Source organism: Chinchilla lanigera, unplaced genomic scaffold (assembly GCF_000276665.1).
Source record: "Chinchilla lanigera isolate Chin_1 unplaced genomic scaffold, ChiLan1.0 scaffold00160, whole genome shotgun sequence".
NCBI classification, from domain to species: domain Eukaryota; kingdom Metazoa; phylum Chordata; class Mammalia; order Rodentia; family Chinchillidae; genus Chinchilla; species Chinchilla lanigera.
In genome coordinates this window covers 253,689-280,757 of record NW_004955561.1, presented here as the reverse complement: position 1 = coordinate 280,757, position 27,069 = coordinate 253,689, and the positions used below count along the sequence as shown (strand labels likewise).

The 27,069-nt window shown below is 52.7% G+C and overlaps 1 protein-coding gene across 1 annotated transcript; it reads left to right on the top strand.

The window, feature by feature from the left end:
* The first annotated feature begins 6,176 nt into the window (after positions 1-6,176).
* Positions 6,177-25,882, top strand: Ssuh2 (ssu-2 homolog (C. elegans)). Its single transcript, XM_013509079.1, has 11 exons — positions 6,177-6,234; positions 13,120-13,201; positions 14,554-14,686; positions 16,095-16,155; positions 17,209-17,333; positions 18,312-18,374; positions 19,748-19,833; positions 21,025-21,117; positions 21,620-21,725; positions 22,646-22,753; positions 25,589-25,882. Exons 1-11 carry the CDS (start codon positions 6,207-6,209, stop codon positions 25,733-25,735), a joined length of 1,032 nt encoding a protein of 343 aa, XP_013364533.1. The 5' UTR covers positions 6,177-6,206; the 3' UTR covers positions 25,736-25,882.
* Positions 25,883-27,069: the final 1,187 nt, after the last annotated feature.

The following is a 27,069-nucleotide window of genomic DNA, read 5'->3' as shown; positions in this document are numbered from 1 at the left end:
ATGTGGTGTTAGGGATGCCTGGCAGACCTCAAATGGAGATGTCCTGGCTTTGAGGAGGACTCTGAGTTCAGAAGTTCAAGCTGATGGCACCCTTGGCCCTCAGTGCATGAATGGCCTTGGTGCTAAGTGAAGTCACCGAGGGGACAGATGAGACCAGCTGAGTTCAGGAGCCCTTGTGTCAGAGATCAGGGGGTGAAGAGGTGCCACACTACCTCACCTAGCCCAGGAACTGAGTGAGGACAAATACGGCTCCTATTCCCTTCCTGCACTGCATGGCCAGGGCCCTCGTGGGTGGCTATGGTGAGAGACCCAGTCTAGATGTGTTGCAGGAAGGAAGACTCCTGGAGGGTTCACACGTGGGAAATTAGGTGGGGTACTCCTGGGGTCAGGTCCTGCGAGGGAGCAATGGCAGCTGCCGGGGAGACATTGCATTGCAGTGCACTTGCAAAGGAGGCCTCAGCCAACTTCTTGGAGACATGGGCAGCAGAATCTCCCTACGTGTTCCTAGAGGGGTGAAACAAAACCTTAGGCAAGACAACTCCCTGGGTGCAGGCCAATTGAGAGAAGGACTTGGCTCAGGGCATTGAGCGGCTGGTGCTGCTGGTGGAGGAATTGCCTGTCGTGGTTCCAAGAGGGTGGCCAACCAGTGCTCACTAAAGCACCGCATGGGAGAAGGTGAGCAGGCCCTTACAAGATGGTGGTAGGCCAGGGTCTCTTCCCTGGATGGTCAGGACAGAGGATCCAGGAGCTGCTGTGGATTCTGCTTTGTGTTCCGTGGACTCTCAAGCTGAAGTGTGGGAAGTCAGACACCCTGATCTACAGATTTGCAGGGGGGTCTCACTGGTCTCAAAGTGATAGGGGAAGAGGGGGCAGGCCTGCAGCCTGAGGGGAGAGTGTGGTGGCAGGAAGGAGCAGCACACGGTGAGCACTCTATCTTGGAGCTTCCAGAAAGCCCGGACAGGGCCTGCTACAGTGTGGCTTTGCTGTTATAAAGAAGACATGGCACAGACCGCTGTCACTCTCCAGGAAAGGCAGGTGGAAGGGTGGTCCTTTTGAAGGCCAGGGGCCCAGGATTTCACAGCTTCCCTCCATAGTTTTCCTCTTCAGTTAGTTGTGAAGTCAGACTTAGCATGTGCCAAAGCATTTTCTAGCTAGGTTCTAGCAAAAACCACACCACGCTCTTTGCTTCACTTTCTTATAAAGACCCCACAATGAACAGAGTTATTCTTAGTCTACATGAGGGCCTCAGTACCAATGGATCTCAGATCCTGGCTCTGCCACACCTGAGGAGTGTGAATTTGCAGAATTCACTCAACCTCTCCGAGCCTGAAGGTTTCCTCATCTGTACAGAAAATCATACCTTCTGGGGTAAACAAGGTGAAGATGAGAGAACATCCATGAAGCATTTTTCTTCATCTGTGGCATTTGGGAGCATCTCAAGATCTCAGCCCCTCTTCTGTCAGGGCAGTTAACAGCCCCAACACCGGCCTGAGAGATGTGCCAGTTTTCCTGACTTCCACAGAGCCAGAGTGTCCAGGGACCTCTCATTTGGATATGATCTTATTTGTGTCAAAACCATTTTGCTCCTCCACTCCATCCCAGAATTTCTGCTATGGGCACCGCTGGTCTCCGTCTACCCGGCTGCAGATAAGCCAACAACAATGTTATCACAGCTGCCAGCTGTGGAGACAGAGGCCCTTTGCCGGGCATTCTTGGCTCCCAAGGGAGCTCTGGGTGGACCTGGGGTTAGACGGATGGGCAGGCAGGAGGGCATAGGAAGGGTCTGTGCTGGGAAAGGCTCTGTGAGCCCTGGTGGATTTGGAACTGTGCTCACAAAAGAGGGATAGTGCTGCACTGGGATCCTGGCCCTAGCCTGGCTGCTCACTATGTGATCTTGGGCAGTTCAGAGCCCTGTACATGTCTGTGAATGGAGGCGATAGTACAGTTCATAACCTGTAAAGTGCTATGACCAGAGCACAGTCACTGTTGGTGAAGATGTGGAGAAACTGGAACCCTTATGCACAGCTGGAGGGAATAGGAAAGGGTGCAGCCACTGAAGAAAAGAGAAGGGCCCCAAAATCCGTCAGATCACCATGGGATCCAGCAGTCCTGCTTCTGGACTTGCATCCAAAAAGTCCAACCAGGGTCTCAGAGAAACATCTGAACACCACGTTCATAGCAGCCTTACTCACAGCAGCCCGAACACGGAAGCCACCAAGCATCCATCAGTGGGCGAATGGTCCATACCTAATGCGGAATATTATTCGGCCTTACAAAGAAGGAAATTGATATGAGCTACAACGTGGAGGAACTTTGGAAACCATGCTGACTAAAGTAAACCAGGCGCAAAAGTACAAATACCAGAGGAGTCTCCTCATGCAAGGTCCCCAGAGCAGTCGGTACACAGAGAAACAAGGAGGAGTAGTGGCTTCTGGGAGCTTCTTATGCCACTGAAATGTACCCGTAAAGATGGCCAAGGGAGGAGGTGTTATGTGCACTTGCTGCCATGTGATCTGCCTGTGTGTGCATGCACCCGCGTGTGCACGTGTGCACACACATGTGTGAGGACAGAAACCAGACCTTGCACTTGGAAGGCAAGTGCCTACCACTGAGGTATATACCCAGTCCAGGATTTTTTTTGAAGTACAGACATCCTCCTTTAGCGACCAGGTATAGCTCCTGTGACCAGGTGGTTAAATGAGGTCATCACTAAGTGAGGAATTGTGCATAGTGTGTGCACTGCCACATTCAGAATGAAGAAATGGTCAAAGGGAACTCCAACTTGGTGACTTTGCTCTTCCTTACGTAACTCTTACATGCAGTACCGTGATGTATAACGGGACATAAAACCACAATCAGCAAAAAGTACTGTATAAACAAGGTTTTCTGTACAAAAAGATTGAGGCTCTATAAACAAGATGTACAGAATTGTGCAAAAAGAAAAAACAACAGGTGAGTTGTGAATCTAAGCAGCAGGTCATAAGTCCAAACTGCATCTCAGTTGTAAGTCTGAGTAGTCGTTAAATAGGCAGGTTGTTAAAGGAGGAATATCTGTAGGTATAGAACGATGTCCACTCCTTGACAGAGACAGAATTGGGCCTTCCCTCCCACTTACAGATAGAGCCAAAGGTTAAAACCTGAGTAATTGAAAATTCTGGTGAATTATTATGCTACCAGTTTATCAGATGGTCAGGGTGGTACCCTGGGTCCAAAAGAGAGACGGGATAAAAGTACATGTGTTTTTATTTGAATGTCATAAAACTGTTCAAATGGAAGCTGTCACTAACTGAGCTAACATTTTGGAAAATGTTTTTGTGTGTCACTGTGAAACACTTCACCAATTCTCATCCTTGTTGCTAGCATCAGTACCCCATTAGAAGAGCAGGGCACACCAAGTAGGCAGGTAAATGACCCCACTAAAACACTTCCACACAGTGTTGTAAATCCTCATCTGAGCCCAGGGTCTCTTCAAGAGAAAGGAATCCAAAGTAGTGCAGGGGTAACCTCATTACACTTCTGTTTGTTCACCTGGAGGTGACTGTTTTAGGAAATAAGAGGTTAAAGTGGGCGTGGTGGTACACGCCAGTAATACCCGCACTCTGGGAGGCTGATGCAAGAGGGTTGCAAGTTGAGCCCAGCTTAGGAAACTTGGCAAGACCTTGTCTCAAAATAAAAATAGAAAGGGCTGGGGATGTAGCTCAGTGTAAAGGCTCTGAGCTCAATCCTCAGTACCTAAAACCATAAATAAAAAAGACCTTAGATTGCTGAATTTTGCCTCTTTAAAGTGTAGGCTGCCTGAGTTGGAATCACCTGGGGGACTTGTTAATAAAAACCCAGAATACAGAGTTCTGTCTCCAACACGCCTGATCCGCTCTGCTGAGGAGGAGCCTGGGAATCTGCATTACTGACAGACTTTGGCAACTCCTGTCACTGACAGGAACCAGAGCCTAAGGCCAGTGTGAGTGAATTACACAAGAAGCTGGGGATGGACACAGTGGCCACTTTAGCTGGCCATCTTTCCAATGGGAGAACAAACTGTAAAACCCACCAGGCACCAGGTATAGTCCTAAGAAGGAGGCGTGCAGAGGCTAATGCTTGGGGTAGGGGACCCTTGGGTGACAGCTGAACAGAGATTGCTCCTCAGACACAAAGGAAATGATCCCTGCAGCCCCCGTGGTGGGGGGTGTCCAGCACCAGGAACATGTCCCACGGCCCAGCAGGATGTATGCTTCGCAGTATTGAGCCCCATTTATCCAGTCTGACGTCACAGCCCTCTGTGTTCTGCCACAGCCCACTCGGCCTTATCATCCAGCTGCTGCTTTAACGTCTCCACCTCACCTTCCAACGGCAGGAGCTCTGCTCCCAGGACAGCCCTTATGTTGACAATGTCCCCGTCTGCATGGCTGTCAGCAGAATGAGATGCATTCTGCCGCCTCCTCCTCTGTGTCCCTTTACATACTAGGAGACCATTACGGAGCCTTTCCTGGGCATCTCTCCCACTGCTCCATGCAGCAACAGACATGTGTGTGTCTGGAGCCCAATTTACAACTCTACCCCGTCCTAAAATTTCCTGGAGCCATGACAGACCCTAAGACAGAGAGATACATAGACTTTATTCCAAGAACATGCAGACTCTCAGATAGCAATCAGTGGATACAGGCAGCTGTTGGACAGCTGGTTAATTCAGCAGATGTTTCACGAGCACTTATGTGTGCAGGGGCAGAAGGGTGCAGTGGCTCAGCCATGGGCTATGGAAGAGCAGCTCCGGTGGAAGAGCCCCGGTGTGCCTGCACTGCGCTGCCAACAGCAAGGTGTGGAACGAACGAGAGACATTGGGTGTGGTGCTAGGGATGCTGCCCCCATCCTCACCCTTGATACAAGCAGGAGGTGGAGCCAGGATTAGTCTCATTCTGATCTGGCTCTTATGATTGATAAGCTGGGTCCTTCTGATACCATGCATGCAAGGTGGCAATGGGTCCATTACTTGTCCTTTGTCAAACACACTGCCACCTGCAGTGTTCCCATACCAGTGCCTAAGCAAGTTTAGAAAGTTCTAGCAGTTAGTTCATTTATCTCCTTTACATTTCAAGAGCTGTTTATTAACTACAATTCCACCTAAATAGTATGTGGTAAAGGACTGTCATGCCTGTAGATCAGCTGCCTTGTTTCCTAAGATCAGGTCTGGCTGATCAAAGCCATGCATTGTTTCAGCCTTGAGATTTCTGAACCTTTTAATACTCACCTGTATTTAACACTCCAGTTCTTCTGTTTGCCATTTAAATAATTTCCTGTGATTGTTTCTTTCAAGGTGGAAGTTAGCATATATTACTGCTTAGAAAGGACTCAATATGTGATAGCGGTATATTGCTTTAGTTAAGCCACAGCATTGCCATCTCCCCCCCACCCCTGTCATGTGTAGGCTCAAATGCATACATACACACGCGGTCCTGGGGACCAGCACACAAGCTCTCCGCTTCCAGGTCACAGCCCTGGGCAGTCACTGTTTGGTAGACTCCCCCAGAGGCGAGGGAGGGACTTCAGAGGGTCAGGGTTCAAAGGGCTCAGAAAAGACCTTTGAAGCCCCCACACTCAGGGCTGGGGTGCAGCTCAGTGGTACAACATTCTTGGGCTCCGTCGTCAGCATCTCCCCCAAGCCCACGAATGTTTCACAGGACCGGTCAGCGTGGCCACCATGGTGTTCACAATGGACTGCCTGGCTTTGAAGCATCTCCTCCCAGTCCCAGATTCCGAGGTGACAAAGAGGTTGACCCTGAGACTTCAGTCTGAGTGCCTGCACCTTCTCTCCCCACTGGGGGAGTCACCTCCCTGGAGCTGTGAACTCGTCTGGGCACCCCTCTATGATAGGAGGCCCACCTCTCACAGAAGTGCCACTTAACTCTCCAACTTGCACAGAGGACAAGGGTGTGAATCCCAGCTCCAGAAAATGGACAGGACACATGCATTCCCCACAAAACTGCAGCGAGGACCCAGGAAACCAGCAGCAATCACAAGAGCTTGGCCAGAGGGAGGCTCTTGAAAGGAGGAGCTCCAGCTCCCAGAGATGGGGACTGGGTGGAGAGGGGGGGCTTGGCCTCTATTGTATGCAGATCCAGTAACAATGGGCTTTGTGGGAGGGGTGAGTATGGTCCTCAGATCCCTGCAGCCAGCCTCCAGAACGCAGCACTTCCTCACTGGACCTCTGGACCATGGACAGTGACCCAAGGGAAGACGACAGTAAGTAGCACCTCAGGGTGGTGTGGTCCCCACTTCTGTAGCCCACACTGAGAGAGAGCTAGCTTTATCCCTGCAGGGTCGAGTCTGCTCTGAGTTCCTGAGCCACCTACAGTCCTCCTCCTTGCCTTCCTGTCTCAGGTAAAGCCAATTTGCAGTCTGCAACCTCCTCTTCCATTACTGATAAGAAAACCAGGCAAACCTATGAGGTGCACTTGCCCCCTGACTGCCGTGCCACTGACCTTTCTCTAAGTGACAGCCGGTGCTCCCAGCTGGGTGTAAGTGCAAACACCAGGATTTTTACCTCAGTCACTTTCTAACTTTAGCAATGAACCTGCTCGTTTGTTATTTGCTAGTGAGACACAGCCTGGGTGTCCCATTTTTGTCCTGAGGACAAAGTACAATGGAATCTGAGGACTGCTTAAAAACATAAGGAAAGAAATGGTATTTTAGGAAGAACTATGCTGTGTTTGAAAAGAGGAAACTTTGGTTTCTGAATTTGGAAAAGGCAGGGTTGGGGAGGAAAAAGTCTCAGACAGGAATCGGGAGGTTAGGGTTCAAGTCCTGGTTCTGCTTCAAGTTGACTGTTCAACCTTGGGCCAGTCACTCGACTTTCAGAGTCTCTATCTCCCCATCTACAAAAAGACCTTAGGTCAGAGGTTTTTAGTTTGAGGACAGTGAAGATGTGGGCAAAATGTCATGTGTGTGCTTTGAGGGATTGTGGAGGGGCCCACAGCATTCATCTGAATCCCGGAGGCTTGTGACATGGATACAGCTTCAGGATCACCAGACACAGTGAATTTGATGGTCCTTTGCATGTTCAATATTTTGTGCTACCTCTAACATTGGTATTATAAAGCTTCAGGCTTTAGAACTGAAATAGAACATAAAGTTAACCAATACTAATCTTGGAACAAGCCCAATCTAAATTTTGTTGGGTTCTTTTTTCACATTGAAGTAGGAGACAGTGTGGAGGTATATTGCTACCTATTCAAGAAGAAACTAATGTGATCAGATTATGTTCCCAGACCTTTAAAAAGGTAAACTGAGCTGGGCATGGTGGTACACACCTGTAATCCCAGAACTCCAGAAGCTGAAGCAGGAGGAATGCTGCAGGTCCCAGGCCAGCCTGAATTAATTCTCCCCCCTCAAAAAAAACCCCCAAAATAAAAAAAAGGCAAACTGCTATTAATGGAAAATGTGATCACCTGTGAGGTTTCTAATCCAGTCTTGTGCCTTTTTATAAGCTGAGAGCAAGATAACTACTTTAAGTCCCTCACGATTCTAAGAGCCCTGGTTGTGAGGCAGGGCCTTCTGCGTGCTGGGTGCCCACGTGGTGGTACACAGCTCGGCAGGCAGAGCACCCGGAAGGTGGAGGCTGTCCAGAAAAGGGTTTAAAGCCCAGTGGGTGGACCTGAAGCAGGGCACCTCTCCTCCAGGTATGGAGAGGGGAGCCCACTGCACAATTTAAATAATATAAACATGCACCTCCAGGTGGGCAGTGGCCGGCCACCTCATCTGAGGGTGATCACTCCCCAGCCACTAAAGTTGTTTCTTCTGAGTTTCAGCATCTGTACTGCCAGTGGCTTCAGAGAGAAAAGCTTCCTCAGAAGTTGGCCTGGGTAGGGACATTCCGGACATGGTGCTCAGTAGAGACCACTGCAAAGGCCAGTGGGCACCTCTGCAGCCGCCCTGATCCGGGGCCTCTCCGAGCATGGGCAGCCCCCTTCTAATGAGGGGACCCAGCTGTGGGCGATGCTGTGTCAAATCGAGGTGACAAATCCCTCCCTGGCGCATGACTCTTTCACCTTGATTCTAGGTACCAAGGCCACTCCTTGTTTAACAGCCCTAGGAGTCCTTTTCAACTTAAGCAGATCCTGCTCTTTAACATCCCTGGGATGTAGGGGAACTGGCTGCTCTTATCCTAGAGTGCACTGTTCTGGCACAGAGGTAGGGGGAATCCCTGTGAGGATTGAACGCAGAACCTTCACACTGAGCTATATCCCCAGTCAGTTTTTATTCTGAGACAGGATCTTCCTAAGTACTTAAGTTACTCAGGCTGGGCTCAAACTCGTGACCCTCTTGCCTCAGCTCCCTGGGTGCTGGGATTGCAGGTGTGCACTGCTGAGCTCAGCTTCCCATTTCTCTTGGTGTCGGTGTCACCACATGGCAGCCTTGGGATCTCTCTCTTTAAAGTTATTTTTTATTTGTGGTAAAATTCACATAACCTTTACCATCGTCATCATTTTTAATGAGGTCTTATCAAAAATAAAGTGAACATTTCAATTTTTTTAAAAAAGTATTGCCATAAAAGGCTTATTGCCATTAATTCCCCACAAAACCCTCCCTGGCGTTTCAAACACACTTCTCCCATCATTCCTGCCACTTTCTGAAGGAGCTCTGGAAGTCTTGTTTGGTGAACATCTCTAGTTGCGGCGTTGTGACTGCCTTGATGTCCTGACTTGATTCAGAATGTTTACTTCCGTGATCATTTTTCCCTTGAGGAAGAGCCAGAAGTCACACCGTACTGGATCTGGTGAATGAGGTGGATGAGGATGTGCCATCGTGTTCTTTCGAGCCTGCCCTCAGCAGCAGCGTTCACCACACCTTTGATCACACCTCACAAAGATGGGAAAGTAGATTCCAGAACTGCTTCAGAAAGTGCCAAGAACCACGGGATAATTGCGTTCAGAGTGAGGGGGAGGGTTTTGAGGGAACTAATAGCCATGTTTTTTTTTACTGTAATAATTTTTAAAATTTTAAACATTCACTATAGATTCAGATTACACCTTGTAAGTGCACAATTTGGTGTGTGCACCTTGTTGTACAACCATTGCCACTGTCCATTTCTTGCAAAATGAAAACTCTCCCTGCTAACAAAGTTCCCCATTTCATCCTCCTTGAGGCCCTGGCAGAAATCACCCCTATTTCCTGCCTCTTTCTGTCTCTGTCAAGTGCCACTCGGGGCACAAGGCATCCATGTGCACAGCTACACGCACACCCACTTGGCGCTCTGTGTACTGGCGCTCTGACGTGCCCCTGCATGTCACCCTTTGTCAAGGTGACGGATGGAAGGAGGGGCCCTGTTCAAAGGGGCCTCATACCTGTCCGTGCAGACAGGTTATGGAGCAACTCCCCACAGAGTCCTATGGTACTGGGGGCCAGGGGAGCATGATTTCTGTGCTTTTAGGATGAATAATTTGGAACCAGGGGTAATTGTCCTAAATTACTTTTACCATCTGAATTAAAAAGAATGGTACTTTCAAAAGAGAAAGCTAAGAGGGTCATCCGCTAATTACCTCTTTTTCCATAAGAAAAATTCTTCTGAACAAAAGAAAAATCTCTGGAACTGAAAGATTACTTTGTTGACTGTCTTTCCAAAGTTTCAACAGCAGTTTGATGTTTGCATACTGCCCTGGGGATGCAGGGGCTTGAGCTAAGTAGCCTAAGTACCTGTAAAACTCAGAAGGGATCTGAGTTTTAAGTGCTCTTCCTCTCTCTGCTGTGAGTGTGTGAACCAGGTTAGCCGGTGGCCCCAAGTCACGCCTCTGAGCGTCATGTTGTTCTCTGCACTGTGATAACTGGTTATGATGATGCGTGTAAGAGATGGTGCCTGCACATTTCTTGTGAGCCACCAGATGTGACATGTGTGTTGTGTGTGGCTCCACTGCTCTGAAACTCAGTCACGTCAAAGAACAAGGGCGCCACAGGAGGCCCTGTCACAGTGCCCAGTGACGTCCCTGTTATGTTGGCTGAGATCTGCACAGGAAATGACGCATCCGCTGCACAGAAAATGACGTCAGCCTCTGGACCTTTATTTTTGTACATAGCATAATGGCAGGATTAATTTAGCTCTGAAGAAATGTGACTACTGCCCCAGAGGTTAGGGCAGGTCCCAGGTGATGGATGGAGCTCTGACTTTTCCACCTCTCATTCTTCCTCTCTTCCTGTCCCTTTGTTTGGGCCACAGGAGCCAGGCGGTATTTTCCTGTGGTATCATCAAGGGACTCAAGACTGCAGGCTGCCAGGCCACCCGAGGGGAGAGGGCTGTGCTAGTCGCTCTTCCTACATTTGATGTTCGCATTGTCTCGGGTTTAGGGGAGCACAGGGCAAGGGAAACCCACCCCGCTCAGGCCCCAGCTCTCTCTGAGCATGAACAAGACACTGCGCACACTCTCCGTCATCTGGCCACCAGGGGGAAGCACGCGCTCACAGCTGAAGGAGTTGCGTTCTGCGCATGTCCTGTCTACTGACAGAGCCTGGGCTGAGTCTCGGGTCAGACCCGCTTTCCTGAGCACTCTGCCTCTGGCTTCTGATTGTGATAGCATCTGCCAGGCACACAGTGGCCCAGAGCCCAGAGAGGCTCCCTGCTGGTCCCCACCTTCCTGATGCCCCTCAGCTTTTCTCCCCGGGGGGAGTGTGATCATCAAATCAGTAGCACACAGAGGAGAATGGAGGGGTCACACCTGACCCCGCCTGTGCTCACCAGTTCCATACAACTGTGCCCTGCTGCGGCTGGCTTCACATGAGGATAGTCACGGTGAGTCATGAAGACACAGACTCTGAGGCTCTCAGAGTCTGAACAGTTTCTTACCTGGCTCTTCATAGGAAGTGGCTGCTGACTCCTGAGGCCCTCACTGATAAATAGCTCTGAGTGTTAAGAAACTCATTTGAAGCAAAAGAATATTGAGCACCAAGGTCTCAGTAATGAGCCTGCGTGGATCATCAGATCAGGGACACCAGCACACGCTGGCATCAGTGTGAGGCTTTGCAGTGACATCTGTCCCTGTCTCTAAAGGCACTGTCTGTCTGTCTGTTCCTGCCACATCTGTCCCTGTCTCCAAAGGCACTGTCTGCATCTCCAACTCTCCTCTATCCTCCACAGATGGCCTCCAAGAAAGAAGATCCCCCCAGAGGTGGGGGCAGCCGTCTCCCTGTCAGAGGACAAGAGCATTCTGCCTCGGGGCGGGGGTAGAGAGGGGTTGTTCTTTCCCTTTCTCCCTCCCTGCTCTCAGCCACTCTTTGGGGTTTTATCCTGCTGCCCACCCGACTTCCAGATCAGCCTGAGTTGCTCTCAGTTAGAACAAGACTTGCTCACTTTTCTAGACTTCATTTTTTATCAACTTAAAGAAACGTAAAATACTATTTAGTTTAGAGGCTTTAAAGAGATGCTTTCCCCCGACACCCAGGAAAGGTCTGTGAGATGGGGTACATCCACTGGTGTCTGACCTGAGTCCCTTTCTGCAGACCATTTTGCCACCCACCCCATACGGTCAACTTCTTGGACTGACTTGGCTGCCAGAAAGGCAGAACCAGGTGTATTAGTCAGCTATCCTGACACCACTAAAGGGAGGAGAGGCTTATTGTGGCGTATAGTTTCAGGAGGTTCAGTTTGTGGTTGGCTGGCTCCAAGACAGAAGCATCATGGCAGAGGACATGGTGGAGAAAGGCTGCTCAACCCATGGTGGCTGGGAAGCAGAGATGAGCAGCAGAACGGTGCTACAGAGGAAGGCGTGAAGGACCATTGATAGTCCCCAAGGACACACCAGCAAGACCCATTCTTCTGACCTGGCCCCACTGCCTGTTATGGTTGATACATTGTGTCAACTTGAAAAGTTTAGAAGGTTAACTAAGTGACTCAGCAGCGGGCAGGGTCCTCACTTTGTAAACATCATGAGCCTGTGCAAGAGGGGGGCACAGAGATGGTGTAAGTGCTATCTATACCCACCCTAGGAGGTGGTAGCCTGCTTACATTGTTGTGGTTGATACATTGTATCAGCTTGAGGAGTCTAGAGGCTTAACTAAGTAACTCAGCAGTTCTATATCCTGGCGTGAAAAGGACATGCCCTTCCCGCTCTAGGATGTTGTTCATTGTGTCAACTTGAGAAGCTTAAAAGTTCAACTATGTGATTCAGCAGGGGGCCAAGATCCTTACCTTGAAAACATCCTCAATTTGTGGAAGAAGAGGGCATGGAGATGGTGCGGTGTGGGCAGATAGCTGATATACAATATAAGGGAGGAAAAGAGGGTAGCTGCCCCCCTTTTGCTCTTGCTGCTTTTGCTGTTTTCTGCCGCCTTGAACTGTTGCCCCTGTGCTATGCCACCCTGCCTCGGAGCCAGCTGATTAAGGACTGAAACCTCCACAAACTGTGAGCCAAATAAGCCTTTCCTTCCTTAATTTTGGTTGTTGGGTATTTTGTTTTAGCAATGAGAGAAAAGTAACTGAGGTACCTCCTAAGGGGCCACTCAGCTGTGGCCTCATCAGTGCGTTAACCTGCTGGCCCCCTACCCTGCAGATGTGTTCTGTGTCCCAGTATATCAGCGTGAGGCTGGCTTATTAACCTGAGCTTTCGGGAGCACCCATCCCCGATTCTCAGCTTCCATTAGCCCTCCCCACAGCTCAGGACTGTGCCTTCCTGCAGGTGTGGGGGACCTCAGTTTTGAGGCTGAGAGCCCTCTGGCACCCGCCACTGAACTCCTGGAGAGACTGCCCAGCTACAACTACCTTCTTCAGAGGGGCAGTAAGTCCATGTGGGGCCTCCTGCAAGCTCTTTCCTGGGGCTCCTGCTGGAAGTGGGGACATCTGTGTAACACACAAGTGCTGAGGCAGCTCCCTCTCCCCTGGGGCCCAGGGAAGGCCCTGGCCAAGCTGGGTAGGGAGAGAGGTGTAGTCCCTGACAGTGACTCAACCCATCTCAGAGCCCAGCAGTGCTGGTCTTAGAATCAGTTGCATCCTTCTCACAGGAGCTATCTCAGATGTGTCCTTGTGTCCCCTCACCTGCGCTTTCTTGCTTGCAGCCAGCCTTTCTCTTCTTGCACCCTACTCACACCTGCTCCTTCAGGTGGCTGCTGGACCTCTGACTTGTTCGTTTCCTCCCCTGTCCCCAGGTCGACAGACATTCTTTCCACCTTCGGAGGCTCCGGGGAGGCTGCCAGAGCCTCTGTCCTGGTCCTCCATCCTGCAACACAGGTAAGGCTCAGGTTGCACACTCCCAATACCTTACTCTCGCCCCAGCAGAGCCCTCTTTGGGGATTCTTAACCCTGGCAGTGCCTTGGGGTCCCTTGGGGATGCCAGTTCCGTCCTTGACTTTCCAAACCAGATTCTGCAGGGATGGGGCCTGAGAACCTGCATTTTACCAAGTGCTTTGGGCTGGCTGCCTGGAAAGCCAGAGTTGAAAACCATAGCTGATACCAGAGGTCTACAAACTCCAGCCCATGGCCAAATCCAGTTTATCCCTGTAAGCAAAGTTTTTCTGGGACACAGTCACACTGGTTGTTTGTGTCTCATCTACAGCAGCTTTTGCACTACAATAGCAAGGTTTACTAGTGCGACAGAGGCTGCAGCCCAGGAAAGCTAAAATATTGAACATCTGGCACATTGTTGCAGGACTTTACTCACTCATGATCTAGATCCCTGGAGAGCCCGCGTGGAGCTCAGGCTGCCTGGCCAGCTTGGTGCAAAGAGAAGGAGGAGCTGGCCCCGCTGGTTCAGTCCAATTCCAAGGTTCAACTGGTGCCCCACTGCTCTGCTGCCAGAAGGAGGGTGCTCCCTCCGCTCCCAGCCAGCCCCCTGGAGTGCTAAGCACAAAACCCGCTTCCCCCGGGGACATGTCTCTGCCATTCCAGCCCACAGCATGTCATGCTCTGCTGTCTTCTGCCCGGGCCTGGTGGGTGTGGAGACACCAAGCATGCAAAACAGGACTGGATGGCCCTTGGCAGTGAGGAGATAGAGCAGCTCTGAAGAGGGGAGGGCAGAGGGAGGCAAGAGTTCCTTCTTACTGGAGCGTGGGGTGGAAAGGCTCCACCAAGGGGCTGTGTTCTCAGGGGAGAGGACTTTTCCAGGAGGAGAGAAGGGGTGCAGAGAGGGGCCCCAGTTCCTTCTCACGTGGGCCCTCAGGCTGGGGCTCACGCCCTGTGTACTGCTCCAAACTCCCATGGTCAAGCCAGATGGGTCTAGCTCCTGAGGTCGGGAGACTTGTTCTGCAGGTCTCTGCCTCCTGCTACCTTGGGATACTCTCCCTGCTGATCTGTCTCTAAATGTGTATTTGTTTGGTTTTGGTTTTTGAGTTCTACAATCTGTCAGCTGCCTCCTAAGCTACACACTTGATCTACCGTGCTTTTGCCCCCCTCTAGAACAAACTTTCACCTTCTCGACCTGGCATTTGCCCCTTGTTCCCTTGTTCCCCAGTTGGATTCTGGCGGGCTCTACCACAGCCACCGCCCTCCTCACCAGGCTGCAGTGCCCCTCCCCCACGTGAGCCTGGCCTGCATAAGCCCACAGGCCCTTCCCAGACAGAGCCCGTCCTCTCTGCTCCTCTCAGCAGAGTCCCTATGGTTACGGAGGTGGTGGCCCGGGAGGCCCTCCTCAGCTTTGTGAACTCCAAGTGCTGCTATGGCCGTGCAGCCGCCAGTGACCTGATCATCCGAGAGCTGAGGCAGCAGACCCTCTGCAGGGTAAGGGGCTGGCAGGGGGCTGGGGATTGGGAGGGGGTGGGGTTGTGTGGTGTGAATCGGGGAACGAGGTTAGGGTGAAGGCAGCACACATGGACATGGTGATGCCAAGTCCCTTCTGCAGTCTCTGTTCTGCAGCCATGAGTAATAATAAAAGTAATAAACCTCATGGATCATCATGGACAAGTTCAGATGTGCTAGACTCATGCAAAGCATGTGGCCTTCATGTCTTGTCCAGCTCAAGCAGGGCATGTTGCCACCTGTCTACAGAGCAGGGTCTGGAGAGGCAAAGTGCTCCCCCAGGAACGTGTGCGGAGGTGGCGGGGACGGGCTCCAGAGCAGGTTTGCCAGCCCCTGCCTGAGCCTGCTGCACGCCGGCCCAGCTCCCTCTGGTTTTCTGAAGTGCCCCATGCCAAGGGGTCACGCTGGACCACGCAGGCACTTCTGTTTACTTCTGCAGAGTTCACGCTCTCTAGTGTCAATGACCCAGCTGTCCTCTGGTGAGCGTGCAATCACACAGAAATCAGACATAGGTAGTGGCTCTGTTGGTGATCTGGAGGAAGGGGCCACCTTGGCACTGTGTGACCTTGGAGAAGTCAACTGAGCGACCTCCCTGAGCCTCTGCCTCCTCACATGGATGAGGAATATAGCTAAGTCATGGCCAGGATCCCGCCTTCATCTGAGATTCGTGCCTAAGATCAAGAAGGGGGATCTGGACACTGGGCACATCAGTTCCTCCTAATGGGGCCCTCAGAGCAGTGGACCCCATAGCCTCTGTCCATCAAAGGCTAAATATCCCTTCAGCACTCTTTGTCAGAACAGTTCTGTAGCAGTTCACGGAGAACTGAGATTGCCCCAGTGTGAGGTGCCCAGTGCTGGCTGAGCTCCCTGCATGTGGCTCAGGGGATCTGGAACCACATCTGCTGTTACCAGCGGCACCAACGAGCATGGGGTGTCATGTGGGAGCAGCTCCAGGTCTCCCCCGTCAAGCCTAGCAGGTGGCATGCTCAGCTTGCTTCATAAAGGGGGTGTGTATGTGTGTGTGTGTGTGTGTGTTGATTTTCTTTCTTTTTTCTTTCTTTCTTCCTTTCTCTTTTTCTTTCTTCCTCTTTCTTTCTTTCTTTCTTTCTTTCTTTCTTTCTTTCTTTCTTTCTTTCTTTCTTTCTTTCTTTCTTTCTCTCTCTCTTTCTTTCTTCAGTACGAAGAATTGGACCCAGAGTCTTTGCACAGAGCTACACCCTCAGCCTTTTAAAAAATTATTTTCTTTTTGCAGCAGGGTCTCACTAAGTTGCTAAATTGCAGAGGCTAAGCTCAAATGGACCTTCCTCCTGTCTCAGCCTCCCAGACTTCTGGAATTACAGATATGCACCACCATGCCCAGTAACAGATGTGCTGTTTTTCCTCTTGGTAGTACCGACTGGAGACCTTCAGTGAATCCAGGATAAGCGAATGGACATTTCAACCTTTCACTAGTAAGTGAGCTCTCAGAGCTCAGCTTGGGAGCAGACGAGGAGGAGCTGGTGGGAAATCCCAAGCCTGAGCTCAGATACTCACAAGCACTGAGATGCTTGTCCTCTTGGAGCTGCGGCCTCCCCATCCCTGGGAAATTTAGAGCTGACTTCATCTCTGAGGCTCCCCAGTGCTGGTTTGAGAGATGCTTCCTTCACATTGGCTGCAGATAGTTCTTGGGCAGCTGCCTGCCTCCCACCCATCCCCGGACCCTGAGGTTTCTATACCCCCAGGTCCCCTTCCCTGAGTCCCCCAAGTCTGTGGGAAGCCCTGGTCCTTCTGCTTCCTCTGCTTAGTACATTCTGCAAGGCTCGGTGCATGTGTTGCTTTTTTATGAAAACTTTTGCGCTGCTGTCCCCACCCAGGAGTAGCGGCCAGGCCTCTGACTTCGGAGCTCTTTGCACAGGTTTTGTGCAGCGCACTTACCATATCCCGTCACGATGGACTGTGACATGTGCTGCATCTGCCTCCTGCAACGGAGGAAGGAGACGGGATGGTGTGATGATGGTGGTGATAGATGATAGCTCTTATTTACTGATCCCTTGGTATACCTCAGCCTTATGCTAAGCATTTTATATACATTTTTCTGCTCAGTTTTTGCTACCATCCTATATGGTAGGTGCCAGCATTATCTCCATTGTACAGATGGGAGAACTGAGGCTTAGGGAGGCTGAGTAGCTTGCCTGGAGTGACACCCAGATATGTCCAGCTTGAAAGCTTGGGCGCTTAAACAGCATCTGACGAGACGCTTATGCACTTCTTTTTTTTCTCTTTTTTTCACTACTGAAGATTGAAGTCAGGGCCTTTTTAAATTTTTTTTTTTTTTTTTTTGAGAGTATCTCATGAAACTGCTAAGCTTCCAAGGCTGGGCTCAGATTTGGGATCGTGCTGCCTCCCTGAGTGCTGGGATTGCAGGCATGGGCTGGCTTGTACAGCATTTCTACAGCCCTGGGATCTGGCCTAATGCCTGCTTGGTGAATAAGTAAAATCCTCTCCCTGTCGCCTTTCTGTGTCAGACCACTTAGTCGATGGGCCACAGAGGGGCACCTCGCCCAAGCTCTGGGACATCAAGGTCCAGGTCCCTGCGATGTTCCAGGAGGACACCAGGAAGTCCCAAGTGCCCCACTCCTCCCTGGTCAAGGTATGTGACTGACAGGATACTTGTTCTTCTCGGAGCTGATTTTTCAGGTTCTGCTTGCTTCTTATACTCTCAGAAAATCCTCCACCCAGCCTGTTCTTTCTCAGGTATGAGTAAGCATAATTCCAAACGCTGACAGACTGTGGACTCCTACAAGATCCATTTGAATTAGGGAGTGGGCATTCTCGAGGCAGCAAGGCCATCCTATCCACAAACCTGTCCCCGGCTTTAGCTGGTGAGCAGATCTCAGTGACATTCGCGACAGAGTGTGTATCCTGACGGTGCATAACAGAGGCACGAATGAAACTGACACAGAACAAATGTGGAAACATTATTGGTATTTCCTAGGGAGTCAGCAGGAAGCAGCCTTTCGCTCCCGTACGGTGCATTAGCAATAAAATCCCGGCGGGGTGAGGGGAGCCTGGCGTTTCACGCACACTTTAGATTCTCTTCTGTATTACTACTGCCTGTTGTTGCATTAGAGTTTGACTCAAGAAGGGAAGTTTTACTCTTTGTGCTTTCATACAGTTATAAGATGAAAAAGACTTGGCGAGGGCAACACAGAACTCCAAGCTGTTTTTATTGAGTGATTGTTAAATTCTAGCAGCAAATTCATTGCTGTCACACCAGTGCCACCCAGGGCGCACGGCTTCTGTTCCAAAGACTGTGTTAGCATTGAAGGATGTGTACTGTCTGACTCGGTGGCTTCACCCCAGGTCAACATCTAGGCTCCATCTAGGCTCAAGAGTCCCCTTCCTGGCATGCAGGACAGACAGAGCCCGGCCTGGAGGACGTGGGGACGCGCTCTCCTCAGCCTGCCTTCGAGGCCCTTCAGGGTCCTTCTGAGTCACAGCAGGGCTGTTCGTTCCTCACACCTTCCTCCTGTCCTGGCTCTGAACCTGCACCGCTGTTTGAGGTGGGGGCATCTTGGCAGGGTGGAGTGCTTGCACACTGGATCTAAGGTGGGCACTGTGCTTTCAGGACTGCCACAAGTGCTGTGGGCGTGGGCGGCACAGATGCGGCGGCTGCCATGGGCCTGGCACGGTGAGTCACCTTGTGGGCCACTGGGATTAGATCCCACTGTGGAGCAAGGACAGGAACCCAGGACCGGGCTGGGGCCTGGTCTTCTTGAATGAATAGGACTACCTCAAGCAATCATCTTCCCTTTCTGGGCCTCCATTTTCCCATCTGTAAAATGGGAGGGTTTCAGTTGGATGTAGTGATGCACACTTGTATTCCTAGCACTCTGGAAGGTTGGGGCAGGAGGACTGCAGCTGAAGCACAACCCAGGCAACTTAGTAAGAAGCTGTCTCAAAATAAAAAATAAAAAGGGCTGAGGATGTAGTTTAGTGCAAAGAAATGGGGTTTAATCCCTTGTACTGCAGAAAGGGGGTTTCTCATCTATAAGATGGGTGCATCTAGTGACTCTTGCCCCTGGACAGTCCCATTTTAGTTTTTTTCTCTTTTTCCTATCCATCTCCCAACACCCACCGATCACCCGCTTAGTGCCTGGTCCCCTAGAGAATGGAGCCCTGCTGCTCCCAGCAGGAAGCCCTGGGCCTGGCAGGCTGATCTTGAACGACCACCTGTTGCTGGGGATGCTTTGAGAGGCATGGGAGTGGGGGCTTCTAAACCTTCTCTGGGCCCAGCCAAGTCTGTGGAGGTCCTGCAAGCTCGTCTTAACTAATGACTTCTGCAAAGACTATTTCCAAATAAGGTCCCATGTTGAGGTTTCTGTGGACTCGAACATGGCTGAATTTGAGTGCAGCCGGGCATGGGCCTGGAGCAGACATCTAGGCCTTCGGGCACCAGCCTCCTTCCCAGAAGCCTCCTGGGCCCTTGAGTGTCCCTGGAGGAAGACCCCATTCTCTGCGTTCCCAGCTCTGCCTAACTGGAGCCTCCTTGGGGGTCACCCGCTGACCACCGACCACCCTCACCCGTGCCTTGCACTGCCCTCTTGCAGGCTGCCTTCTCCTGCCCGGTGCTCCTGTCCTGCGGCTCACATATTGCTGTGGGTTCCTGTGGCCGGCTTCACCTTTCCCTCCTGTCTCCTCACTCCTGGTGTCTGCTCCTGGTAGCTTTCCTGGTCCCTCTCCCTCTGGTCTTTCTGCTCCTCCTCCTTTCTGGGTACCTCCTGTCTCCACTGAGCAGTGCGCAGGCCCCCCTGGGGCTACTTCTAAAAATGACCCTGTGCACATCCTCGCCCCTCCTGTTCCCTGACACAGAGTCCCTGTCAGCCCCATGCTCCTGCCCTCTTGACACTGGGTGGGGAGTTTCTGGGGGATTGGGGATGAGGGAGGCAAGGGATCCGGTAATGAGGAGTCTGAGGGCCCCCACATCCGACTCCTGTGCTCAGAGGAAGTGGCTGGTGCCCTGCTTCCCCACAGCCCACGGACTGAGGCTGCGCTTGTCTACAGGTGAGGTGCCCAGCATGCAGCGGAGCGAAGCGCAAAGCCCGGCCACCCCGGAGGTGTCCCATGTGCTCAGGCTCCGGCAGGCGCAGGTAGGGGCAGGTGGGGGTTCCCTTCCTGCAGGGGAAACGCCCTGGCTCTCTGATGCCTTAGTTCCCACTGTCTGTGTGCAGTGGTGTTGCCAGGCCTTGGTGCAGAGGGCTCAGCTCCTCTCCAGCTCTGGCGTTCCCAGGCAACATGGCACTCAGCAAGGAGTATGAGCCAAGCGTGGTGGTGCGTGGCTGTAATCCCCACACTCAGGAGGCTGAGGTAGGAGGATCACTGTGAGTTTGAGGCCAGTTTGGGCTACATAGTGAGTTCAAGGCCAGCCTGAACTACATATCGAGACCCTGTCCAAAAAAAAAAAAAAAAAAAACAACAACAAAACACCAAACAAGCAAGCAGTATGTGGGCAGATGTGAGGAAGGAGGTTCTGTGGAGAGTGGGGGCTTCTTTCTGTCTACACAGGGAAGTGATTGTCCAAAACTACCTAAAGAGGTAATAATTGCTGCTGAGGAGCAGGTGCTGGGCAAATCTCCATTTATAAATTTGTAGCAGGGCCTGAATGGAGCAAGGCAAGTTGGTCGATTGACTAAACAACCAGCAATGTTTTTTCTTTGCTCACTGCATTTTGTAAATCATATCTTTAATGTACTTATAAATCTTTAAAGAGAAACAAAACCAAGAGGAGTGAGCCTATTCAAAGCTGGGTTGGTAAATGATACCCATGGCTCATCACACCTCAGGCCTATCCGGAAGCTGCCTGGCAAAGCTTGGTGGGCCTTCCACCAGGGACAGGGAAGAAGGTCTTCTATTTGGAGGAAAACTCAGGTTTCTTTCCTCTGCCAGAGAAAAGATCCAGTAAAAACAAATTTACAGGGTCAAATGCCAGCGAACTCCAGCAATGTAATTCCAGCATGGCTTCAGGGCTCTTTGGATCCAGGCTGGAGTGGTGAAGGGACCACCGATGGCCCTGGCTCAGTCGCCCCGGAGAGAAGGAAGGATGCTCCAATCAAGCCCTGGGTGGCCCTCAGGGCCTTTGCCTGGGTCCCGCTCCCACCTCTGCGTAGACTGTCATTGCCAGGGAAACAGGGCCGAGCAGGCGGGCAGCGGGGCACAGGAGGGCGGGAGGATGGTCCAAGAAGGGTTGAGAGGCAGCCTTAGAGGACAGAGGAGTGGATGATGACGGAAGTACCGCCCGCCCATCGAGGAGAGCTCTCAGCGGTCCTGACTGTGGCCCTCAGGTGCAGCGTGTGCTCGGGGAGAGGGAGCAAGGCGTGCGCCACCTGCCGGGGGGAACGGAAGCTGGTGCACTTCGCTCAGCTGGTCACCACGTGGTATGTGTCAGCGCCCTGGGGCCAGGGCTCAAGGAGGGTCTGGGGCGTGACTGAGAAACCACATGGGGTGGTGCACTGAAGGTGCAAGGAGCTTCCGGGGCAGGAAGGGTCCTGCGAGGGAGTAGTTGCAGGGGTGGACCTAAGGCCCCTGAGCAGACACACGTACTTGATCTCGGACACGGCGTCACTGCACACTGGTGCGCAGGCGCTCAACAACTGAGTGCTTCCAACTGGGGACTGTCCTGCCGCATCCCATCCACCATGGCTCTGCAGTGAGGGTTTGTCCTGTGCCGGGCAGCATGCTGAGCACTTGCAGAAGTGCAGGGAAGTCCCGGACGTGAACACTCAGCTTCAGTTCCTCCCCCACCGTGCACGGGGGATACTGAGGTTCAGAGAGGCCAAGGGGCCCCAGGCTGCCCCTCCTGTGCGCCGCCCCTGCGGCCCTGTCCCTGACCCACCACGCAAGCCCCTGTGCTGACCGTCCCTCTGCCTTCTTTCCCAGGAGGAACAGCCTGTTCGAGTTTGTGTCCGAGCCGCACCTCGACTGCCCCAGGGAGCTCCTGGGGAAAGCCAAAGGGGAAAACCTCTTCAGGGACGAGAACTCAGCGGTATGGAGGGGTCGCAGGGCAGGGGCCGCCTCTTCTGCAGCTGTAGGGGCTGCAGTCATTGTTGGCTAGCCAGATGGGGACACAGCTGCGCTGGCAGGAAGGAGGCTGCCGAGCCCAGTTGTCCCTGGAGCTTGGACATGACAGGTGCCAGCAGTGAAACCAGCTGGTCTCCCCTGGGTCAGGTCTGGAAGTCCAGCTGTACCTGCTCTGATATGTAGGCTTTTCTTGGATCCCAGCGGGGACCTGCTGGGTTATGCACTGTCTGTGGCTGCCTTCTTGCTCCTGGAGCAAAGTTGAGGGAAAACATACTGCCTGGCTCTCAGAGCCATCTCCTGTCCGGGCCTTGGCCACAAGGTCTCCCGTGGAAGAGGAGGCCTCACACCTGCTAGGCTCCGCCCCAGGCTCATCCCAACCAAGGACTCATCCACAGGGCTGATGCTTCTGGACAGGGCTGCGGGGAGTGTGCTCTGACAGTCAGCGCTGCTGGTGGACACCTCCCTGCCTGCAGCATCCGCAGCAGCACCAGGCTCAGGTGGATCCTGAGCAAGTGCTAATGGAGGGTGGAGGGACAGAGTTATGGTTCAGAGTTTCAAGGACAGCGAAGAGCCCTAGAAGATAGGCCTGACCCTGATGTGGGAGGAGACCCAGTGTGGCCCAGGGGACACAGGGTCTGGGGAGTAGTCACCCTGGTCCTTGGACGTTATGTAGGATGGCTGTGAGCGTTAGGGTTTATTGGTGGTGCACAGTGTGTCTGCAGTTCACACAGAGTGCTGGGCACGCAGTAGGTAGTGTCAGTGTGTGAGTAAGGAGTAAATCTGAGTTCCCTTCCAGCTGCACAGTTCAGATCCCAAAGCCACAGGCTCCACGTTCTGACTCTGTGGGTTTGAGAAAGCGAGGTGCTCTGTGTCTGTCTCCCCCAGGTGTACCCCATTGTGGACTTCCCCCTGCAGGAGATCTCCCTGGCCTCCCATAGGGGGATCGAGGAGCACAGTGCTGCCCTGGCCTCCAGGGGCCGCATCTTGCAGCAGGTGAGGCAAGGGGCTGGCGGGCCGCCTGGCCCCTACCTCTCTTTCCTGACCCTGACCGTGGGGGCTTGGGTCTGGGGCTGTGGACTGGGGCGCTGGGGCCGGGTGGCGTGCTGTCCCTTGGTCTGGCTCTCTGCCTGGAGGCTCCTGAGCCTGTGGGGCTGAGGAAGGGAGGCAGCACCAGGGTAGGGTTGCGGGGAGGAGGACTGTGAGGCAGAGGGCAGCCCTCAGGCCAGCGGCATGCGTGAGTCAGGGCTGGCTCTGTTCTGACTCCTTGTTCAGTTAGGGGAGGAGAGCACTGGAGATCCAGGCCAGAGGCCAGGCTAGACCCTGGAATTCCTGCCCTACTCCCAGCCCTGCCCTGTTGGGCAGTTTACTCTGATGAGCACTAGGTGGCAGTGTGGTTGCCCTTCCCCAAGTCCCCAGGGGGTACCTCTGAGCTGCCCCTCCTGTCACTGCTGCTGCTGGGGACCACACAGTGGGAGTTCGGCTCTGTGACAGGGGCCTGGTGTCTGGGCCTGAGCCTTGCAAACCCAGATGTTGGGTCTCCGGCTTCCTGACGTGGTCCTGGGCCAGCTGCTTCCTCCCAGGAAGGACTTGGCTCAACCTGCTGGGCACCTGGGCTCAAGGAGTCACTTCTCTTCCTGTGCTCTGCAGTGTGCCTTTCCCTTTTCCTCTCTCCACGACTGTCCTGTTCACAGAGCGAGCAGGGTACATTTATTAAGAATTTTAAGGGCCAGCTGGAGCCAGGCAGGGAGTGTAGAAATCACACAGTCTAGATACTGCACGCTTAGCCGCAACCAGCCCAGGTGGTCTCATGGTGGCGGGGCACTCCTCATCCAGAGGACACGGCCACCACTCAGCTCTGTGTCAGCTTAGGGCCCAGAGCATCCAGACCTCCTGATGTCCGGCTTTGTACACAAAACCTTCCAGTTTGTCAGTATTGACAACAGAATTCCCAAAGAGCTAAGAGCGCTGAATGCGCCGCTGGGCCTGTTCTGGCTTTCCCTGGTCTGACCCGAAGTCATGACTTTGCATAAAGGAGAGGAAGCCCGGAGAGGGGCAGTGCTCTGCCAAGCACACTGGTCTCTTAGTGGCAACTCTGGAAGCCACTGGTGCAGGCTCACAGGGATCCTCCAGCCAGCTGTGAGATTTGGGGCCCTTTGCATGGGGGACAGCATACTTACCAGGTTAGCACGTGCCTCCCAGCTTGGGCTTTCATTTGTGGTGCTGAGCTCCTCTTTCCATCCTTGGGCTTCAGTGTCCTTTTGTTGTTGTTGTTGTTGTTTTCTGGTACCTGGAATGGAACTTTCGACCTTGTGCTTGCCAGGCAGGCGCTATGCCACTGAGCTAAATCCCCAGCCCCAAAATACTGGGTTTTTTTTTGTTTTTTTTTGTTTTTTTTTTTGGTACCGGGAATTGAACTCACAGCCTCGTGCTTGCCAGGCAGGCACTGTGCCACTGAGCTATATCCCCAGCCAGTGTCCTTATCTATAAAATGATTCCCCTCCACTCCTGTGGTCATCTGCCCTCCTCCTGCTTTCCCCAAGAGCCCTGGGGAGGCTTCCTGCTGTGGAGACAGAGTCTGGAATGGGTGGCCCAGCTGGCCCCCTTCCACCAGGGCCTCCAAGTCATCACAGCAGGAGCACCTGGATTGTCCCAGGGGGTGAACTTCCTGCCACCCACCTCAGGAGTCAGGAAGGGGTGGCGTAGCTGCTCAGAGAGGGGGGGCCAGGACCTACAGGACCAGGACTGCTCTGCAGGAGGAAGTGCTTGCTTTGGGGCATTAAAGGGCAGTTGGTGCCCGGGAGGGGGGATTTGGGCATTGAAGGGGTGCAGCTGTGGTGAGGAGGTAGGGTTCGCACTGGGTGATCTTCCCAACCTGAGCTTCCATGCGTGCAGAGGCCTCCATTTCCTCATTTGTCTTAGTTTCTTTTCTTTCGTTGCTGAGACAAAGTATGTGGCACCCAGAGTTAAAGGAGGAAAGGTTTATTTAGCTCGCAGTTTGTAGAAGTTTCAGTCCACCATCGGCGGGCTCCAGGGCAGGGTGGCACATGGCAGGGCAAAACAGTTTATGGTGGACAGAAGGTAGCAAAGCAACAGAGAATTTAACAGTGTCTTTCCGCCCCTTTTATCTTATCCAGGCTCCCGGATTAGGTGGTGCCAAACCAATCAGAGGGCTGATTTAGTTCATCACCCACTTTAGTCCCAGTGTCACACACTGTAGATTCAGCCGCCTCTGAGAAGCTCTGTGGTTGTATGCGGCTTTGGGAGGACATTGAGACAGAAACCTTAACAGAAGGGAACACTTGAGAAAAACTGCCCACGTCAGGGACAATATAAAACTGTGGTGGTGTGAAAGAGATCTGCAAATACAGCCTGACAGCTCATCAAACTCTGAAGTTTCTCTGGTAGTGACGTTTTATCTTAAAATTTAACCTGGAATTTACAAACCACACCCTAGTCGCTCTGTGAGTGTTTCACTATAAAAACGTTTAAGATGACTTTATCTGCCAGGTTCCCGAAGCACCTCAGCTTACATGAGTGCTCTGGAAGACGTTGTGTTTAGCTGGTGGCTTTCCCTGAGGACACTGCCACCTTACTTAGTAACACATAGACTCTGATGGTGGCTGAAGATGAGAAGTCAGCTTTTCCTGGAGTTTAGGCTATGGGAAGGAGCAGAGTGGAACATAAATCTAGACAGGCAGGTTGGACTCTGCAGCCAACTCCAGAGCCTGAACTTCATCCCATTGGCAGGAGGGAGCCTCTGAAGATTCTGGAGCAGGTGAGTGACAAACAGACCACCCAAGTTTGTTGTTTGAATGTTTATTTCCTCAGCGCCAGACCATTGAGCTGGTCCCGCTCACGGAAGTTCACTGTTCGTATCAAGGAAAGACTTACATCTACTACATCTATGGCACTGACCACCAAGTGTATGCGGGGGACTACCCGGAGCAGTGCTGCTGCGGCTGTATCATCGTCTGACCACACAGCTGTCCCGGGGGGGCCCCCTGTCCTCGTCTGCTGCGGTGGGGGAGTTGCCGAGGCCTGAGCTTGCATGTGGTTGGTCACGTCGGACAACCACATACAAGCCCTGCCTCCTTTTGAAAAAGTCAGCCCATCCTGTCTCAGCCACCCACAAGATTTCACATGTTTGTGCTCCTTTGGCATAGGCCAGGGAAGCAGTTTAAATGGCGGGCTTTGCCTTGGCTCTCCAAGCTGATGCCCGGTTGATGGTGTGGTGGTTTCACATCGAAGTCCCTTCTTTTAGTCTCAGTGTGATTGCTAGTGCTGGCCTCAGCCTGAGTATCAAGCAGATGTAAAAGACAGACCCAAGCTGGCTGTCCCTAATACGCAGCCTGCAGTGCACTGTGGCAGAGGGGTCAGGAATTCAGCTGCAGCTCTAGCTCGGTGGTTTGTTTGTGCACCACGGGTTCTGTGGTCAGCCCAGAAGACCTGAAGGCTGGGGTGGCTGGGAGGGTGGGGGTCCCAGCGGGGGTCCCAATAGGCAGGTTTACCCAGACATCTGGTGGTTGGTGGAGAGCCTCCTTGAGAGGCCCTGTGCCTTCAGGGAAACTGAAATCTATTCCCAGATACTGCATTGCATGGACTGACCCTCTGTTTGCCAGGCCCCACCATGAGTCACCACGTACCCTGTCGCTGGGCAGGGGGAAGGGATCCCTACCGACTGGCTACAGGGACGGCTTTGGAGAGGTGGTGTGGGCTGGGTAGGCCACCAAAACCAGAGGTCCCTGCCGCCGGCCAGAAAGGGATGCTGTAAGGCCTCTGAAAGCTGATGGAGGGGTCCAAGCTCCAGCTGGACCTTCAGTCTCCTCCTCCACCCCACCCTAAAAATGGGGACCCAGGAGGCTGGGGGAGATAGGCTGCACCCAGAGCATGAATGATAAGAGATGCACAAACTAGCCCTGCATCCTCCTGGCCGCCTCCTGATTCTAGGTCTGCATGTTCTATTGGATGCTGCTGCTCCCCCCATTTGGGCTGAGCCTTGAGGTCCGGTCCAGTGTCCGTGGTGACTGGCTTGTTACCCAGAGCGGTGGGCTTTGGGATGAGGCTACCCAGCTCCCTTGGACATCGCAGAATCCAAGGGGAACAGGACTGGGAGATGAGTGGCCTGACCTGGGCTCGGCATGTGGAGGAGGCCAAGGGCCCCGTGAGACACACGCTGGGGCTGATGGACAGTGGGCCCACGCAGCAGCTGGGAGAGGAGGTGGCCCAGGCAGAGCTCATCTGCCCTCCTGCTGCAGCTTCCTGTGCTCCAGTCTAGGAGGTGCCTGCCCTCAGGGCATTGCATAAATGAA

Excerpts from the sequence above, each read along its gene's own strand:
- Ssuh2 (XM_013509079.1), top strand. The coding sequence starts at position 6,207 with ATGGACAGTGACCCAAGGGAAGACGACA. Across the intron at positions 6,235-13,119 it reads TGACCCAAGGGAAGACGACA|GTCGACAGACATTCTTTCCA; the intron begins GTAAGTAGCACC and ends CCCTGTCCCCAG. Across the intron at positions 17,334-18,311 it reads CCCACTCCTCCCTGGTCAAG|GACTGCCACAAGTGCTGTGG; the intron begins GTATGTGACTGA and ends CTGTGCTTTCAG.